The sequence below is a fragment of the Canis aureus genome, chromosome 13 (genome assembly GCF_053574225.1).
Source record: "Canis aureus isolate CA01 chromosome 13, VMU_Caureus_v.1.0, whole genome shotgun sequence".
Taxonomy (NCBI): Eukaryota; Metazoa; Chordata; class Mammalia; order Carnivora; family Canidae; genus Canis; species Canis aureus.
This window is the reverse complement of record NC_135623.1, coordinates 13,551,925-13,572,231: the sequence shown is the minus strand read 5'-3', so window position 1 is coordinate 13,572,231 and position 20,307 is coordinate 13,551,925. Positions and strand designations below refer to the sequence as shown.

Sequence of the window (20,307 nt, the reverse complement as noted above, 5' to 3'; positions counted from 1 at the left end):
ACTCCCACTGAGTTGGTGATTCTGGGGAATATTGTCCATCTAGGAAGTGTTTGTTGCTTCTTCAGTCTGTGGACATTCACACACTGTGGATGTTGTGGACATCCAAACATAGATCATGTTTAGATAGATTGCCTACTGCTCTGAAGAATCCTCCGTAAGACTCTTAGCTCAATCCAACAACTTTTGTGTTTAAGGTCTTTACAAAGACAATTAGCTAGTACTAATTAAAACAAGGAGGGAAAATAGATGTCATTGAGTGTGTCTGCTCTTTGTGTGGTAGCTACCGAAGGACTGTGTGAACAAAGATTACTGAAGTCACGTCCAGGTATGATAGAATATAATGTAGTAATTGATCAGTGTTGTCAGCCAAAGGTCACCAGAAACGAAGTGTTCACCTATGGTTCAGTTCAGTTACACAATTCACTGCAAAGACTTAAACATAATTTATTATTTTCTATTGAATAACTAGCTGTTTTATACACATTGTATTCATTATTTTCATTTCTTGTTTTAGGAGTACTGTCAAGCCCAGCAGCCCAAAACTCAGGAGAATGAACTGAAAATAAACACTACCTTTTCAGAGAGTGGTAATAGAATTACTTAAATTAATCATATTTATCCTAACCAACGTATTAGCCAGTTTATTCTACTTTTTTAGAATGTCTTTGAAGGGATCCCTGGGTGGCGCAGAGGTTTAGCGCCTGCCTTTGGCCCAGGGCGCGATCCTGGAGACCCGGGATCGAATCCCACGCCGGGCTCTCGGTGCATGGAGCCTGCTTCTCCCTCTGCCTATGTCTCTGCCTCTCTCTCTCTCTCTCTGTGACTATCATAAATAAATAAAAATTAAAAAAAAAATGTCTTTGAAAAGTGCATTGTTTGTTTTGGGTTTCAAGTCCAGTAGAAGTAACCTCTAAAAGAAAATGAAGGAATGCATACTTAATTTTATGTAAATACTAATTTTCTTTCTTCCTGTTTGTGTTTATAGCTCCACAGTTGACTGCAGGCATTCAGCTTTCTCTTACGTCATCTGGCATGAATAAAATGCTTCCTTCAGTTTCAACCACAGCTGTTCAGGTCTCCTGTTCTGGTTGTAAAAAAATCCTTCAGAAGGGGCAAACTGCCTATCAGAGGAAAGGGTCTACTCAGCTTTTCTGCTCCACGCTGTGCATCAATGAGTACATTTCATCTGCCAATTCACCAGCTCTTCCCAAGAGAACTTGTTCAAACTGCTCAAAGTATATAATTCTAAATTATGCCCTCTTTTACTTCCCTACATAGATCTTGATCAGAGTCTTGGTTGTAACTGTCTACATTTTCATTTTTTCTAAAGAAATATCACCTTGGTTTAGTGAAAAGAAGCCGCTTCCGCTTTCAGTTCCTCAATTAGATTCTTCAGAAATAGTTTTTCTGTTGAGAGATTTGCAGAATTTAAAACATAAGGAGTTCTGTTTCTCTTCAGCTTTAAATAATGTGACTTCTGAAACTTACTTTCCTACTGTTTTCATTAGAAATTCTCTGTAAGTGGGATTATTATATGTCTATTCTATCATTTAACTGTATAGGCTGCAAACCACTAACACATTAATCATATAATAGTCAATTTGGATCGTTCAAGGTATAAAATAACCAAGGTATAACATTATAAAGTAATGTTTCTGTTGTAATGACAAATGAATTTATTAGATACTTTTGCAAATTTGAGTAGTCCTAGGTAAACATGGTTGCATGTAATCTTTTCAAGATTTCAGTGAGCTGCTGTTGGGGTTTGTATTGCTACCTTTTTTTTTTTTTTTTTAACGTATATAAGGCAATTTAGATGCAGAGAGAGGAAGTAGAGGTAATTTCATAATGAATTAGTGGAAAATGTCCAAAACTTTGAACTCTACCTTGAGATGTAAAGAATCAATGTGCTTTGAAACTCCTATCATACTATAATTCTGGTTTATTAGTTCTCATTAAATGCTATTGCTAAATTTTAAATGTTTTTGTTTCAGAACAGAGGAAACACACAGGCCACCAGTTTTGCTTGTAAATATAGTAAATACCTTTCAAGTATCTTATTTTAGAATCCGATTGCCATAATTTGAATCTTTCTCCATTTATAGTTATATTTTACAACTCATAGCAGCTATATCAATATCATCTGGGAGCTTGTTAAATAAAAATACAGAGTCTCAGGTCTCACCCAGATCTACTGAATCAGAATTGCATTTGTCCCCAGATAATACATATATATGCTTAAGTATGAAAAACAGTGAGAACTTCTTTCTTAGTATTCCCATCTGTTTTATAAAATGTACATAAGAATTATGAGCATTAAATAATAGATTTAAGCCATCAGAGCAATACTGGCATGTAATAAGACCTCAATAAATGTTAATTATCACCATTATTATTCTCGTAACAAATTCACAAACCCTTTTTATTGGTTGCTTCAACTCCTCATTTGGCTGCTGCTTCGGGTGTTATCCGCTGCTTCAAGTCTTACTCCCTGAAACTCACCTTTATCTTTGTGTTTTTTTCAACTCTTCAATACTATGTCTTTTTTCCTTTTTGCTAAGGGCTGTAAGGCACTCTCTTCAGTCTGCTTTCTTTCTCTGCAGAATCATAAAACTGGAAGGGGCCTTAGAAATCATCCAGTCAAAACATTTTCTTTTGGTTTTGAGGAAACTGAGGTCCTGAGAAGTTAAGGTACCATGTTACTATGTTTGGAATTTACCTATTTTACATCTTCAGCAGATCTCCCAGACAGATTGAAAAGGCTGAAACAGGAAAGATATAGTGTAAGTTTTTCTCTAAGATGAAGAAATCCAATATGAGCAAAAATATGAAACAAGTTTTACTTCCTTTGGAATATTTTTCCAAAATTACTTCCTTTCAAATATTTTTTAATACAAAATACTATTGTATAGGTTGGTGGAAAGGTGATAATAATGCATACATAGCCTGGAAGAGGCTGTCCATTGTTCAGAGTAACCTGTGCTTTTCTCAAAGTTTTTTTTCTTCCTCATTAGCCTCTGGTATTAATCTACAGTTCTCAAGATTTTAGCTAATTTTCAGTTACTATTGAGGTTTCTTTTATAGCAATGATTTAAAAATCTGTTTTGAGTTAATGCAGTTTTTGTTTCATGAACCAAATAAAAAGTGGCTTTGAAAATGACATTTTAAATCATGTTAGATAAGACTTCTTTTGAGAGCAGTGTGTTTAAGAAATGTCATTTTTGCACTGTAGTATCCCAATTTGAAACCAACCAGAGATTCTGAAAGCAGTCAACAGAGTGCAGAATATCCCTGTGCATTAATGCTGTATAACACATATAAATAAGAAAGTTGTTCAGTCCTGTGCTTGGAATTTGTTTAAGCTAATTTTAGGCACTTTTAAGAAAATTCATTTTTTAGTTTTTTATTTATAAGGACTTAGTAGATTAGAAACCAGGAATCTAGTATACTGGTAGCAGTAAATCAGTAAGCATTTTCAGACTTCCATGCTTCTGCCGATGCAGTTTCTTCTGCCTCCCTTTCCATTTGGCTAATTTATTTCTGTCACAAAGGTCTGCCTCAAATATCCTTACCTCTTGTCTGTTCCCACACGATTTTTTCCTCTCTTCTCACTAACCCCCACCCTTTCAGAATAATTGTTCCATGGTCTGTGTTTTAATAGTGTTCATAATTCCCACAGCATTAATCAAAATTTTTTAAAGAAAGAATTGATACTGCCCCAGTTAAACTATGAATCTCTTGAGATTAGGAACCAGATCACGCTCATCTTTATATTCCCAATGCCTTTACACTAGCTGGCACACAGTGAATCCGAGAAAAAAATTTTTGTCAAATAAAATACAAGGATAGTACAACTCAGATACTGCATTTAGAGCTATATTTTAAACCAGTAAAATGACTGATTCATAGTAATGAAATGAACCTGTTATTTTTGGTACAATCTATTTCAGGAGGAAAATTTGTAAGTGTTAAAAATAGTGTTGATTTCAGGAGTATTTCATCTAGAAAACTATTATCCTGAAAGATTGATGTTCTGAGGTTTCTAAGTAGCCAGACATCATTGGCAGTTCTCAAACATTCTGGTTTCTGGAACCCTTTACACTCTTAAAATTTTTTGAAAAGCCAGAAGCTTTACTTTATGTAGGTTATATCTGCCAATATATACAGTGTTCGAGATTAAAACTGAGAAATTTTATTTTATTTATTCATGAGAGAGGGGAGGCAGAGGAAAGAGGCAGGCTCCCTGTAGAGCAGGGAGCCCGAGGCAGGGCTAATCTCAGGACCCTGGGCTCACCGCCTGAGCTGAAGGCAGACACTTAACTGACTGAGTCACCCAGGTGCCCCTAAAACTGAGAAATTTTTAAACTAATTATTAACTCCTTTAAAAAGAACTCAGTGAATGCGGACATAAATAATATTTTTAATGAAAAGTAGTCTTTAGTGAAAAGAATTTTAAGAAAAATTGAGTGAACATCATTTTATCAGTTTTGCAAACCTCTTCGATGTCTGGCTGGGTTTTCATATCTGCCTCTGTGTTCAATTAATTGGTAAATGTTTTGGCCAAAGTGTGAAAAAAATCTGGTCCTAACAATCAGTAATTGGAAAAGGGAGGTATGTTTTAATAGTCTTAGATTTTGTGGATGCTCTTTGATACTCTAGCAGAAAACAGGTTGTACTTCTTAAAGGTTAGTTACAATGTGAAATCTGAAACCATATCAATGAATTCTTTGTACTGTTAGGTTAAAATACATGGATCTGTTTGTACTTTGAATGGGTTTTTTTTTTTAACACGTGAATGGATGCTTTTTTGTTACATGCTATCATAATTTGGAAAATACTACTTCACTGAGTTATTTAGATCTTCCAAATGTTGGCATTTCTTTATGCAATATTTTAACAATCACATTTGTTAAAAAAACAAAACACTAATCTCATCAGGAAATCTTAGCTATTGGGACGCAATCAAGTTGGAGATGGCAAATTTTCCAAAATTCTAATTTCAATGAAAGCTTGAATTTTATCATTGGCAATGAATACTGTCAGCTCTTTATCTTGAAGTAACAGTCTTACTTTATTCTTTTTTGAGAAAATATTTGCTAGATATCCACTCTGGATAATGGTATGTTCTTTCAAGTAAAAATATGTTCCATGAAAATAGTAACTACCTCAGGTTGTAGCTCAACATTCTCACGTGAGATTTTCCTTGAGACAACCATCATAGTTTGGTGTGCAGGAGAAATACTTTGTATCTCTGTCCCATATCATCACACGGAATATGAAAAAGAAGTTTTCAAAGATAAAGCTTAATAAGAAAATGATTTTTACAGCAAATGTATGGCAATGAATAGCTGATACCAGGACGTTTTGGTGCAGCTGCATTAGTTTGTGCTAATAAGGCCCTGGCATTTTACCCAGTATTGGTTTTTTGTTTTTTTTTTTTCCTCCCAATTTACTGAGGTGAAATCCACATAAAAAGCCATTTCAGCAGTATTTAGTACACTCAACAGTGTCTAATTCCAAAACATTTCTCCAACGTATCCATTAAGGAGTTTCTCCCCAGAGAAAATTCTCTTTAGCCTCTGGCAACCACCAATCTGCAGTCTATCTGGATTTATCTATTCAGGATATTTTATAATTATGGAATTCTACAACATACAACCATTTGTGTCCATCTTTTTAGCATAATGCTTTCAAGGTTTATCCCAGGCTTATACATGTTGTAGCATGTATAGCAGTACTTCATCTTTTTTATAGCTGAGTAATATTCCATTGTATGGATATATTACAATTTGTTTATCTATTCATTCATTGGTAAACATTTGGACTATTTCCATCTTTTGGCTTTTTTTTTTTTTTTTCTTTTTAAAGTAAGTTCCAGGCCCAGTGTGGGCCTTGAACTCACAATCCTGAGATCAAGAGTTATGTGCTCTACCAACTGAGCCAGGCCAGTGCCCTTATCTTTTAGCTATTTGAAATAGAGCTGTTAGGAACATGTGTGTCTTCATACTTTTTTCAGTACGAGGAGTGGAATTGCAGTGGCCCATTGTTGATTTTGCATCATCAGTTCCAATGTTAACATAGTGAAAAAGACAAATGACACTTTTTTGGGCAGATAATATTTTAATATGAAAATAGTTTTGTTTTAGTGGACCCCTCTAAAAGTATCCGGAGGATCCCTAGAGTTTTGCAGGCCATAGTTTGGTATCCTCTGTCTTGTAGATTACAGAGTTGGTCAGGTATGAATATGTGATTGCTCATCAACATTCTATTATCACTAGCACTAACTAATGCAACTAGGTAATCCTCAAAACTGTGCTATCAGATGTGTTTTGTAATCCCTACTTTATAGATAAAGGAATCAGCATTTGGGAGTATAAATGACTTACCCAACATTATGTAGTATAAATTCTAGAACTAAATACCAAATTCAGGTTTTGTTATTTCAAGGCTGATGTCCCTGCTGTTGCATAATCTTTTTTTTTTTTTTTTTTTTGCTGTTGCATAATCTAAAGGTAGGTGAAATGGGAGAGGGTTACTTGAAGGAGTGCTTTAACTTCTAAAAGTGTTTAATGGTGCCCTTGTTTTTCTTTTTAGAGACCTCTTAAATCTAAAGGATGTGATCAGTGTCCAGCTAGAAGATACATCTAGCAAAAATTTTTGCAGCCAATCTTGTCTTTCATCATATGAAGAAAAAAGAAAAGTATTTGTTACCATATGTACTAATAGCATTTTAACCAAGTGCAGCATGTGTCAGAAGACTACTGTTGTAAGTTGAAAATCTAACTTTTAAGAATTCTTTTTTTTTAAGATATTTATTTATATATTTGGTTTATTGAGAGAGAGCATGAGCAGGGGGGAGGGCAGAGGGAGAAGCAGACTCCCCGCTTAGCAGGAAGCCCAATGCAGGACTCAGTTTTATGACTCTGGAATTATGACCTGAGCCAAAGGCAGGCGCTTAGCTAACCAAGTCACCCAGGCACCCTAGTTTTTAGGGATTCTGATTATTTTGTTTAAATATTAGAGTTTTGGGATCCCTGGGTGGCGCAGCGGTTTGGCGCCTGCCTTTGGCCCAGGGCGCGATCCTGGAGACCCGGGATCGATTCCCACATCAGGCTCCCGGTGCATGGAGCCTGCTTCTCTTTCTGCCTGTGTCTCTGCCTCTCTTTCTCTCTCTGTGACTATCATAAATAGATAAAAATTAAAAAAAAAAAAAAAGATAATCATGTCTGTTAAAAAAATAAATAAATAAATAAATAAATATTAGAGTTTTTACTGAATTAAAAAAATTTTTTCCAAGATTTTATTTATTTATTTGACAGAAAGAGAGAGCCCAAGCAGTGGGAGCAACAGGCGAAGGGAGAGGGAGAAGCAGACTCCCCACTGAGCAGGGAGCCTGATGCAGAGCTGGACCCCAGGACACTAGGATCGTGTCCCTAGCCAAAGGCAGATGCTTAACTCACTAAGCCACCCAGGCTCCCCTTTACTGAATTTTTTTTTAAATCCTAGATTCAGTATAAAGTAAAATACCAGAATGTGAAACACTGTAGTAATGCCTGTTTTTCACTTTCACTCCAGCAAACTCATCATGAAGTCTATCTTGAGAACCGTGGGGCTTACTTATTGTTACACTGTCTCTAGTTTGTTTCGAATGCTTCAGATGAAAGGACAGTCTTATTACTTTAATAGTTCAGAGAGAGGGTACCCAGGTGGTTCAGTTGGTTAAGCATCTAACTCTTGATTTTGGCTCAGGTCATGAGCCCCACATGTCCCTCTCCCTCTGCCTGCCCGCCACACGCTCATGCTCGCTCGCTTGCTCTCTCTCAAATAAATAAATAAAATACTGAAAAAAAATAGTTCAGAGTATTACAGCACATAAGTGGGTACGAATAAAGACCTGTTGCATAAAGTAAGGACAACTCCATTTGAATTTGACTACATGGACTCAAAATATCCAAGATTGAGTTCCTTCCATTAGTTTAGTTGTGGATGTTTCCACTTTAGGAAAATGTGGGGATAAGATTTTAGTACCATTGGGAATAGTTTCAGTTGATAAGACAGTGAAGAAGATGAAATAAGACTTCTGACAGTTCCTCTTACATAACAATTCATGATAAATGCTGTATGAAGATTCTCCTAAAGACTCTCAGGATGATCTTGCCTTGAAGAAAACCAAGCAAATGGAAGCTTGTTTATAAACTGCAAATAAATAGGCCTCAGCAGTGTAGCGCCGCCTTCAGCCCAGGGCATGATCCTGGAGACCCAGGATCAAGTCCCACATTGGGCTCCCTGCATGGAGCCTGCTTCTCCCTCTGCCTGTGTCTCTGCCTCTCTCTCCCCCTCTGTCTCTCATGAATGGATAAATGAAATCTTTAAAAAAATAAATAAATAAACTGCAAATAAAGATAGCAGAAGTAACAATAGCCTACCTATCGTAAAACTCAACCACAAAGGTGTTTTTAATTCTGTTTTCTTACACCTAAGCAATGTTAAAATGAATTAAGAATGTCACAGGCTTTTCTGAATGAGAAATAATCCCCTTTCTGGTAGAAGAGCCGTGGGTAGGTGGTTCTGAGAGCAGAGAAGCTGTCCTGCTTTGGTGGACTACATGAGATTAACGCAATTAGTGGTCTGAGCCCCTTTCATGAGGTAGGATTATTGTCTTGCTTGTTCGGATGATGCTTTGAGACCCAATTCCATCTCCGTAAATTCTTCCTTAAAAACACGCGATTCAAGATAGGATTCTCCGCAAGTGTGAATTCAACTAAGTCATTTGTGAGCCACATCTTCCCTGTGGCAGAGTGCTCATGTGATGACCTTGGGCACAGAAGTGGGAAAATGGGAGGCATGGGAGCCTTCTGAAGGCAAGAAATGCCGTTCAGTCTTTTCCTTCTTCATCCCTCACACTCAGTGAATACACCTTGTCCTGTTTTTAAGAGCCTATTGTGAGTACCACATACTTAGCCTATGTGATTGGGTGAAAGAGTTTAAAAAGCACCATTTAACACTATATCCTGCATATGAGTTATTATTGATAGTGATAATGGAGAAAAATTAATATTGTTAGTTAACTGTAATAAGAATTAGAAAAATATTCAAATCTATGAGTCTAAAAATAGGGTGACTTTTTATTTCTAAAAGTAGATTGTGGGATCCCTGGGTGGCTCAATGGTTGAGGATCTGCCTTCAGCCCAGGGCGTGATCCCAGAGACCCGGGATCGAGTCCCACATTGGGCTCCCTGCATGGAGCCTGCTTCTCCCTCTGCCTGTGTCTCTGCTTCTCTCTGTGTGTCTCTCATGAATAAATAAATAAAATATTTTTTAAAAAACACAAAACTAGATTGTTTGAGGGGCGCTTGGCTGACACAGTTAAGTGTCTGACTCTTAGATTCAGCTCAGGTCGTGATCTCAGGGTCGTGGGATCGAGCCCCATGTCCAACTCCACAGTCATTGCAGAATCTGCTTTAAGATTCTCCTTCCCTACCCCTCCCCCCCCAATAAATAAATCTTTTAAAAATTTTCTTCTCCCTAGAATCTTCCACAACGTCATACTAATAAAGGATACGTCATAAAGGATGACGTTTTTATTTTGAGAAGAGCTATTTTCTTCTTTTGAGAAGAGCTAATTTCTTCTTCCCTAGAATCCCTGGGTGGCGCAGCGGTTTGGTGCCTGCCTTTGGCCCAGGGTGCAATCCTGGAGACCCGGGATCGAATCCCACATCGGGCTCCCAGTGCATAGAGCCTGCTTCTCCTTCTGCCTATGTCTCTGCCTCTCTCTCTCTCTGTGTGACTATCATAAAAAATAAATTTAAAAAAATGTCTTCTAATGGACTGGGGTTTTTTTTTTAATAGTTTTTTTTTAAAGATTTTATTTATTTGAGAGAGAGAGCACAAACAGGGGGACTAAATCCTAGGACCCGGGGATCATGATCTGAGCCAAAGGCAGATACTTAACCTACTGAGCCACCCAGGCACCCTAAAGTAGATTGCTTGATAGAATTTTTTTTTTTTTTTTAAGATTTTATTTATTCATGACACACACACACAGAATGGCAGAGACACAGGCAGAGGGAGAAGCAGGCATCATACAGAAAGCCTGACGTGGGACTCGATCCAGGGTCTTCGGGATCATGCCCTGGGCTGCAGGCGGCGCTAAACCGCTGCACCACCAGGGCTGCCCTGCTTGATAGAATTATACTTACTTTGACCACATCTTTTTTCCCTCCACATCTTTTTTCTTTTTAATATTTTATTTATTTATTCATGACAATACATAGAGAGGAGAGAGAGAGAGGCAGAGACACAGGCAGAGGGAGAAGCAGGCTCCATGCAGGGAGCCTGATGTGGGACTCGATCCCGGGTCTCCCGGATCACGTCCTGCGCTAAAGGCGGCGCTAAGCCACTGAGCCACCCAGGCTGCCCCCTCCACATCTTAATAGAATAAATTAATTGTTATCTTTCCCAGATGAATAATAAATTAACTATAAATAATACCAGTATTGTTACTTAATGTTAAATATTGGGCTAAATAATTTTATTTTTAAGATTTTATTTATTCATGAGACACAGAGAGAGAGAGAGAGAGAGAGAGATGCAGAGACACAGGCAGAGGGAGAAGCAGGCTCCATGCAGGGAGCCTGACCTGGGGCTCGATCCCAGGTCTCCAGGATCATGCCCTGGGCCCAAGGCAGGCGCCAAACCGCTGAGCCATCCAGGGATCCTCTAAATAATGTTAAAATAGCTCTTCTCAAAATAAAAACGTCATACTAATAAAGGATAAAAGAATTTTCAAACTTATATTGTTTTTTGTTTTATTGTTCCTTTGCCAATATCCTGTTTTTCATGGAAGAAAATCTGCATATGGTATTTTCATTTGTCCTTGTATTTTATGCCCCCAAAAGCAGTTCTTTTTCACCATTGCTCTAAGCCCAAAATGATGGTTCCTGTTACAGTAGAAACAATAGATGGGGAACCACACAGTTCATGTCCTTTACACACTTACTGCTTACTGAATGTACTATATTCTGTATATCTTACTGCTTCTGTGCTACTTTCTAACAATATGCTTTCAGTGTTTACCATGAAGTTAGGCTAGAAAAGCAATGATTCCCACAGCTGTTCTCTGGCTCCTCTGCTTTCCTGAGTTAATATTCAAAGTGGAATTGAGTGGGGCACCTGGGTGGCTCAGTCGGTTAAGCATCTGCCTTCAGCTCAGTTCATGATCCCAGGAGCCCCACATCAAGCAGGAAGCCTGCTTCTCCCTCTCCCCCTGCTTGTGCTCTTTCTCAGTCAAGTAAATAAATAAAATCTTTTTTTTTCTTTTTCTTTTTAAAGTGGAATTGAAGAAAGGGATATAATTGTAAGACTTTTGTGTATTTATCCAGTCAGAGTTGATTGCCTGGAGTGATAAACATATTCTATGACCTCTTTCTTCATTGCTTGCATATGAAGAAAGCATACTGCTTTCTAATATGTATCTAATAATGCTGCTGCTACTAATGTATATCTGATAAATAACACAAATATTGGAATGATCTGTTTCTTTCATTTTAGTCACTCTAATCTATAGTGCCTTTTTTTCCTCTTTTTTGTTTGTTTTTAATTCAAGTTAGTTAGCATATAGTGTATTATTAGTTTCAAGGTAGACTTTAGTGATTCATCAGTTGCATATAACATTCAGCGCTTGTTATTTTTTTCCGATTTTTAAGAAAGTGTAAAAATGTGACTTCATTATCATTACTTGTTATATTTTAGCTAAGAGGAGCAATAATGGGTGTGTTTTTGTTTGTTGATAATATGTCATACACCAGGAATATGAATATAACTTTAATCTTTAAACAGAAACCAACCCAAACACTTACATCTGTTCTTTGCAAATCATTGAAGCCCTCAGATGAAATGATTGAGACCACCAATGACTTTGGGAAGACAGACCTCTTCTGTTCTATTAATTGTTTCTCTGCTTACAATAAAGCTAAGATGGAATCATCAACAGGTAATGTTTGCTTAGAAGTTATCAGAGGTTTAGAAACTGTTGAATATTACTAATTTCCTTTAGTTTATCACCTTGATTTATCTCAACATGAGTCAAAACAGTATAAAACTCGTTGCAAAAAAAATGTTTTCCAGGTGCACCTGGCTGGCTCAGTCGGTAGAGCACGTGACTCTTGCTCTCAGGGTCCTGAATTCAAGCCCCACATTGGGCATGGAGCCTACATTTAAAAGGAAAAAAATGTTTTCCAGTAGTTTTATGTAAAAGGAAGCCTACTTCACAACCAAAGACTTAATATTTATTTGTAAAGATCATCATATTAGAATATAGAATTTTATACTTAGCCCTGCTTTGTAAAAATAAGGGTATCAGTTATGTTTTTTTATAGGAAGTGGAGCTAGTTGGAAATACTTGAAAGTTCATTAATAGAAAAGCACAAGTAACCCAGGGCCAACTTTGTATTCTATCAAAGAGCCTCATATAGGACCATTAGTGCTATTTTACATAGATAATAAAGAAAATGATACCCCTGAGGTTTGTACTTCATGTAAACTGGTTTATTCTAGAAATCTCTGCAATACTAGCTTAGATACCAGTCTAACTCCAGTCATGTTGAGGGTTATGAATCTTGAAAGAGTTAGAAATGAGACCCATTAGGGGTGCTTGGCTGGCTCAGTCAGTAGAGCGAGTGACTCTTAATCTTGGGGTTATGAGTTAGAACCCCACATTGAGTGTAGAAATTTTTTTTTTTTTAAGATTTTATTTATTCATGAGAGACACAGAGAGAGAGAGAGAGGCAGAGACACAGGCAGCGGGAGAAGCAGACTCCATGCAAGGAGCCCGATGCGGGACTCTATCCCGGGACCCCAGGACCACGCCCCGGGCAGAAGGCAGGCACCAAACCGCTGAGCCACCCGGGGATCCCCTAGAAATTACTTAAAATAAAATAATGTGTTTAAAAGATGAAAGATCTGATATCCATTAGGAGATATTGAAGGAATCTCTTTTCTATTCTTCGTGGGTAATTTCATGTAAATGACATAAAGGGACTTGAGAAGTTGTATGCAAAGGTCAAATATATTAAAAAATGGAAAATGTAAATTATCAGTTTCAGGGTACTAATGTGTTTATGCTAAAGAACCTGGCTATAAGCCCTACTCCAATATCCAGCAATACCTAAAGCTATTGGATATTTGCATTGTTTGTTGAAACACTGGTTATTAAACAGTGCTTTCTGATTGATTCTCCTGGTTGTTGAGAAATCTTTTAATTTTTTTCAGTAAATGTTTCTGTGGTACAGGATGCCTCAACAGAGCTCTTAGCTCCAAAGAAAGATACAACTCCAGTTATAAGCAATATAGTGTCATTGGCAGATACTCATGTTTCCCTGCCCATCATGAACTCTGATGTCTTACAAGGTAAAATTGATATAAAGATACTTGATATAAAAAAACAAAAGATACTTGATATATACACTGTCTTCACATCCTTGATGAATCTATCTATATTCTTAGGTTGTTTTTGTTGTCTGATATGAAATAAGCAATTGTAGTTTATGATGCTGTTTTATAGATTATAGTATAAGATCTTGAATTGATGATACTCTTTTATTTTACCAGATACAGTTTCTTCAGTAACAGCAAAAGTCATTGTAGATGTAAGTTTTGTTCTTAATACTTTCGACCCTGTCTTTTTTAAGCATATTTTGTACATTTATATATGTAAACATATATATATGTGTATATATATACATATATATGCATATTCATTCCTATTTTCATCCTAAGGCTCAAAAAAGTTGAACAAGAAACATCTTTTGGTATTCATATTCAATTTCCCAAATCCCAGGTTTGACTTGACACTATTAATAAGAATATTTAAACAAGTATTATTAGTCATAGTTTTTCCTCTGGGTTCTTTATTACCTTTTTCAATATTCTAGGTCACATGAGCAATAAAAATTATTTTTATTACAATTACATACCAAAAGATTCTTTGAACATTTAATGCTGAGTCTAGATTGCAACATTATATTATAAATAATTGTTAATGTTTCCCTCTAGTGGAGCTCATATTGCAACTCGCCCATTCATTTTATTGTGTTACTAGAATAGATATGTTTGATATATTAATCATTTGAAAACTGTTCGAACAAATGTTTTTTTTCTTTTTCTCCCAAACATTGCTAAGAGTTTACCCAGTGAATCAAGTAATGGTGTTGCTAATAATAGTGTTGAACAGCCAAGGCTTTCACCATCTTCATCAGTACCCAGTCAGCATACAGTTGACTCCAGTGTAGAAGTACAAAGAGATCAAGTGTCAAACCAAGATGCTACATACAATATGAAATCTATGAAAATAAGTGATGGACTATGTCACCCAAAGTTTACATCCAAAGTACAAAAAGTTAAAGATAAATCACGAAGTATTAAAAAATCTTGGTGTTCAAATCTCCAACATTTGAAAAACAGTATTAAGAAGGATGTGACATTCTGTTATTCATGCCAGTTGTTCTGCCAAAAAAATTTTAGTTGTGGAGGAGAATCATTTGCAGGCCAAGGAATTTCTAATTGGAAAAAGACTCTAGAAAAATTCAGGAAGCATGAAAAAAGTGAAATGCATTTGAAGTCATTGCAGTTTTGGAGGGAACACCAGTTTTCTGATGAAGCAGTCAATGATAATTTATCTATTCATTCAAAGCAGATTGAAGGAAATAAAAAGTACCTAAAGCTTATAATTGAAAATATTTTATTTCTTGGGAAGCAGTGTTTACCATTAAGAGGAAATGACCAATCAATTTCATCTATGAATAAAGGTAATTTTTTAGAACTGTTAGAAATCAGAGCAAAAGATAAAGGAGAAGAAATATTTCGACTTATGAATTCACAAGTTGACTTCTATAATAGTACACAAATTCAAAATGATATTATTGAAATAATAAAGACTGAAATGCTGCAAGATATTGTGGATGAAATCAATGTCTCCTCAGCTTTTTCTATAATATGTGATGAGACAACTGATAGTACCACTAAAGAACAGCTTGCAATTTGTGTAAGATACCCACAAAAAATGTCAAAGGCTATCTTAATTAAAGAAAGATTTTTGGGCTTCATAGATGTTAAAGAGATGAGTGGGACTAACTTACATAGGACTATCAAAACGTACCTGCAGCAAATTGGAGTTGATCTGAATAAGATATGTGGCCAGGCCTATGATAGTACCGCCAATTTGAGGGGAAAATTTAATAAAATTGCAGCAGAGTTCAAAAAAGAAGAGCCAAGAGCTTTGTACATACATTGTTATGCACATTTTTTGGATTTAGCAGTAATTAGGTTTTGTAAAGAAGTGAAAGAACTCCGAAGTACTCTAAATACTCTCAGCTCTTTGTTCAACACTATTCATATGTCTGGGGAAATGTCTGCAAATTTTCAAAACATCTGTAAGCTAAGTCCAAACAAAACATGCAAGAAACATACATCACAATCATGTTGGACAGTTCACGATCATATATTACTATCTGTGATTGAGGGTCTTCCGGAGATTATTGAAACTTTGGAAGTTGTATCAAGCCATTCTTCAAACACAAGTTTGGCTGATGAATTGAATAATTTGTTAATACTGGTCTCCAAATTTGAATTTATCTTTTGTTTGAAATTTCTTTATCGAGTCTTAAGTGTTACAGGAATTCTTTCCAAAGAGCTTCAAAGTGAAACCATAGATATTTTTTCATTGTCTTCAAAAATAGAAGCAATTTTAGAATGTTTATCATCTGAGAGAAATGATGCCTATTTCAAAACTATCTGGGATGGAGCAGAGGAAATATGTCAAAAAATAACCAGTAAAGGTTTTGAAGTTGAAAGACCTTCTTTTCAGAAAAGAAGAAAAATTCAGAAAACAATAGATTTTGGCAATTCAGATAGTATGTTTTTTCCTACCTCAACAGAAGAACAATATAAAATTAATATTTATTACCAAGGATTGGACACTATATTAGATAATTTAAAATTATGTTTTTCAGAGTTTGATTATTGCAAAATGAAACAAATTTCAGAACTATTATTTAAATGGAATGAACCGTTAAATGAAACAACAGCCAAACAGGTCCAAGAATTTTATAAACTTGATGCAGACATCATCCCAGAACTTAGATTTTATCGGCAATATGCAAAGCTCAATTTTGTCATAAATTATGATTGTATCAACTTCATCGATCTTGGCTATTTGTTTATTCAGCATGGTCTTCACAATAATATTCCCTGCATATCAAAGTTATTATATATTGGTTTGTCTTGGCCAGTTACTTCAAGTGCTCAAAATATATTTTCTACACTGCCCCGTCTTAAAACATATTTATGTCATACCATGGGACAAGAGAAGCTTAGTGGCCTGGCCCTAATGGCTATTGAGCAGGAATTGGTAAATAAACTGATGGAACCTGAAAGACTCAATGGAATTGTGGAAAAGTTTATCCATCGGATGAAAGAAATATAACACTTGCTAATTTGGATTTACGTAAAAAGAATTTTGTATTTCTATTGGAGTGTTTAATTTCAGAATTTTATTTTCTAAGAAAACATTTTTTTTTCATCAGAACATGTAACAATCACTTGATTCAAAATTCAAAAACCAGGGATCCCTGGGTGGCGCAGCGGTTTGGCGCCTGCCTTTGGCCCAGGGCGCGATCCTGGAGACCCGGGATCGAATCCCACGTCGGGCTCCCGGTGCATGGAGCCTGCTTCTCCCTCTGCCTGTGTCTCTGCCTCTCTCTCTCTCTATCATAAATAAATAAAAAATTAAAAAAAAAAAAAACAAAAAAAAAAAAAAAAAATTCAAAAACCAGACTGATGTATAATGAAAAGTCTCTTTCCCCTTTGTAGTATGCAATTCCCCCTCCCTGTTGTGTTAGCTGTTTCTCAGATACGCTCCTGGCGATATTTTTCATAGATAGTACTCTGCAGTGCACACCATTCTTCAGCTTGTCCGCTTAACATATTTTTGAATTGTCCTATATCAGTACATAGTTTCTTGGTTTCGTTTTACAACTACATAGAATTTCATTGTATGGATGTACCATAAAATATTTGAGCAGTCCCTAAGAGCAAACATTTAAATTCTTTCCAGTATTTTGCTATTATAAAGAATGCCACATTTAGTAACCTTGTATGTAGGGCATACTGCACATGAGTGAGTTATTGTAAGATAAAATTTTTTTTTTTAATTTTTATTTATTTATGATAGTTACAGAGAGAGAGAGAGGCAGAGACACAGGCAGAGGGAGAAGCAGGCTCCATGCACCGGGAGCCCAATGTGGGATTCGATCCCGGGTCTCCAGGATCGCGCCCTGGGCCAAAGGCAGGCGCCAAACCGCTGCGCCACCCAGGGATCCCTGTAAGATAAAATTTTATTTTTTATTTTTTAAGATAAAATTTTAAATTGCAATTACTAGGTCAGAAGATTTATGCATTTCTATTCTTGATAAATACTGACAAATTGCTCTATAAGGATTATGCCCATTTAAGTCCCATTCAACCATGTGTGTGTGATATTGCCTATTTCCTTGAATCTTTATAAACAGAGTTCTGAAACATTTTGATCTTTACCAATCTGTTCTAAGCCCCAGTGGAATTTAGTATTTTCACTGAAGAATAAGGTTGGGTATCTACTTGAGCTATTTGTATTTCCTTTTCCTATGAACTGTCATGGTTAAACATGGCTGTGGTTTTGGTTGACACAAATAGCTAGATGACACAATATGAATTCTTAATCTGCCTTATGAAAATATGACTGAATAACAAATAACACCCCCCCCCAAAAAAAAAAAAAAGACTCTTTTTCTATCACTATACTTTAAAAAGGCTCCGGTGATAAAGGAAAATCTGTTTCTCAGAGACTTACAAGAATTTAGTGGTAGATGTATCTAGGCCTAGAATTTTGTTTCTTTTAAGAATATTTTTCTGCCACCATTCTGTTTCTTTCTCCTCAATTATTATTTGTAATTTTTCTAGAGAGAGCATCCATTTTATTTAGGTTTTTCAAAAACTGATTTACATAGAGCTATAGAAAGTTTTTTATTTTTTTTGTATACTAAGTTTCCTCATCAATTTCTATATACATGCTTCCTTTCTTGATTAGCCAGCCAGTGACTGACTGACTTGTTTTTCAGACACATTCTTAGATTTATTTATCAGTCCTACCTTTTTTTTTTTTTCAGTCCTACCTTTTAAAAATATTATGGTTTAACCTAAAAATACAAAGAGTATACTAAATAACATTTAATCCTATTAAATCCTAACATTTTACTATGTTCCAGATTTTTACTTCAGAAATAAAATATTACAGAGCAAGATGGAGCTCTCTTGCAGATTGTTTACTGATAGCATTCCTCTTCTATTTTCCCCAGAAGCAATGATTTGTTGTGCTTCTTTTCATGAATATTTAATTTTATACTTAAAAGATAGCTTTGTTTCATATTTATGAACTTTATATAAAACTCTGTTGCATTGTACATACCTTCCAATATTTTTTTTCATTCAATGTTTTTGAAATTTATAGATGGGATTTCTAGTTCATTTATTTTTAGCTGCTGAATATTACCCCATTATATGATTGTACATGTTCATCCTTTCTCTATTTAAATGGAAATTTTATACTCCTTGATTTTGCACTTTTATAATACTCCAATGACATTTCCATATGTAGTATGCATTTGCACATTCAACAAATGTTTTTCAACAAGTACTATATACTAAACACTGTTCTAGCTGCTGGAGATCCTGCAGAGACTAAAACAAGGCCCTGACTCCAATGAAACTTAGCTTTCTAATGTGGCGGTCCAAGAAAGATGCTAGAAGAAGTTACTCAGCAGTTCTTTAGGTGGATGATAATACAGAAAATAATATTTATACGCTGCACTAGGAAAAAGATGAGGTTTTGGAAGCTGTGGCCAGTAAAGGCCTTACCCAGCCACCTATCCCTGACATGCTAGTTGGGAAAGTCTGCTCTAGGGTACTTAACCTGAAAGTAGACTCGATAATTCAAGGCTATGTTCATCTTCCACTTTAATTAAGCCTCGGCTTTATATGTTTTTCTTTCCCACCACTACCTGAGTGTCTCTGTTCTGCACATACTTACCAACATTTGGTATTATCATTTTACTGTTTTTTTTTAATTCATTGATTTCTACTTTACCTTTTTTTAAAAAAAAAAAAAAAAGATTTTATTTATTCATGAGAGACACAGAGAGAGAGAGGCAGAGACACAGGCAGAGGGAGAAGCAGGCTCCATGCAGGGAGCCCGACATGAGACTCGATCCCAGGTCTCCAGGATCAGGCCCTGAGCTGAAGGTGGCACTAAACCGCTGAGCCACCCGGGCTGCCCTCTACTTTACCTTTAAAAAAGAGAAAGAAAACAAAATAGGCAATTAGTTAACCTCTAGTACTGAATGCTTCTTGCATGGGTTTTCATTCTTTTCTATTTTGTAATGAAAGTGCTTTAGTGCTCTGAATATTCCTCTGAACTCACCTTTGTCAACCATGTGTTTTTCTCATTTTCATTATTTTCTACCTGTTCGCATTTGTAGTTTCTATATTATCATGAAACCAGGAATTGATTTCAAGAGGTTGGGTTGGGTTTTTTTTTTTTCTTTTTTAATATTCAAATGTTTTGGTTTTTACTTTTTTTTTTGGTAGTCTATAAGGTGAGTAATATAAGACCTAGACCTGAAAAAGAAAAATACAGTAATTAAGACAGCTATCTTGGTTGAATACCTACTATGTAATATAGTACTCTGTTCAGTGCTTTACTTAGGTTGTTTCATTTAGATCTCTCAACAACCTATTGTTTTACACAGGAAACAAAAAAAAAGGGATACGGATCACACAGTTAGTAAATGGTGAACGTAGGATTTATATCTAGGCAGTGTGACTAGCCCGTGCTCCCAATCACTGTGCTCTACTAACTCCTATACAAACTTGTCAGAAATGTTCCCAAATAAAAGATTAACCACCAGAAGTGTATTAAAGAACAGAAGAGGGATCCCTGGGTGGCGCAGCAGTTTGGCGCCTGCCTTTGGCCCAGGGCGCTATCCTGGAGACCCGGGATCAAATCCCACGTCGGGCTCCCGGTGCATGGAGTCTGCTTCTCCTGCCTATGTCTCTGCCCCCCTCTCTCTCTCTCTCTCTCTCTCTCTCTCTCTCTCTCTCTCTGTGACTATCAAAAATAAATAAAAATTAAGGGATCCCTGGGTGGCGCATCGGTTTGGCGCCTGCCTTTGGCCCAGGGCGCGATCCTGGAGATCCGGAATCGAATCCCACATCGGG

At 36.2% G+C, this 20,307-nt stretch overlaps 1 protein-coding gene across 7 annotated transcripts in view; it reads left to right on the top strand.

Annotated features, from left to right (window-relative positions):
• Window positions 1-20,307, top strand: part of ZMYM1 (zinc finger MYM-type containing 1) — a 33,278-nt gene that overhangs the window by 9,465 nt on the left and 3,506 nt on the right. For 2 of the 7 annotated variants that reach the window (XM_077844812.1, XM_077844814.1), the window contains exons 3-9: window positions 515-587; window positions 986-1,235; window positions 6,595-6,766; window positions 11,839-11,992; window positions 13,270-13,407; window positions 13,609-13,646; window positions 14,180-16,529. In XM_077844812.1, the coding sequence (XP_077700938.1) occupies window positions 515-587; window positions 986-1,235; window positions 6,595-6,766; window positions 11,839-11,992; window positions 13,270-13,407; window positions 13,609-13,646; window positions 14,180-16,480 (3,126 nt within the window). In that variant the 3' untranslated portion in view covers window positions 16,481-16,529. Of the gene's footprint in view, window positions 1-514; window positions 588-985; window positions 1,236-2,603; window positions 2,784-6,594; window positions 6,767-11,838; window positions 11,993-13,269; window positions 13,408-13,608; window positions 13,647-14,179; window positions 16,530-20,307 lie in introns of those variants that run through there. The other 5 variants (XM_077844815.1, XM_077844817.1, XM_077844819.1 and 2 more) reach the window with 5 other exon arrangements.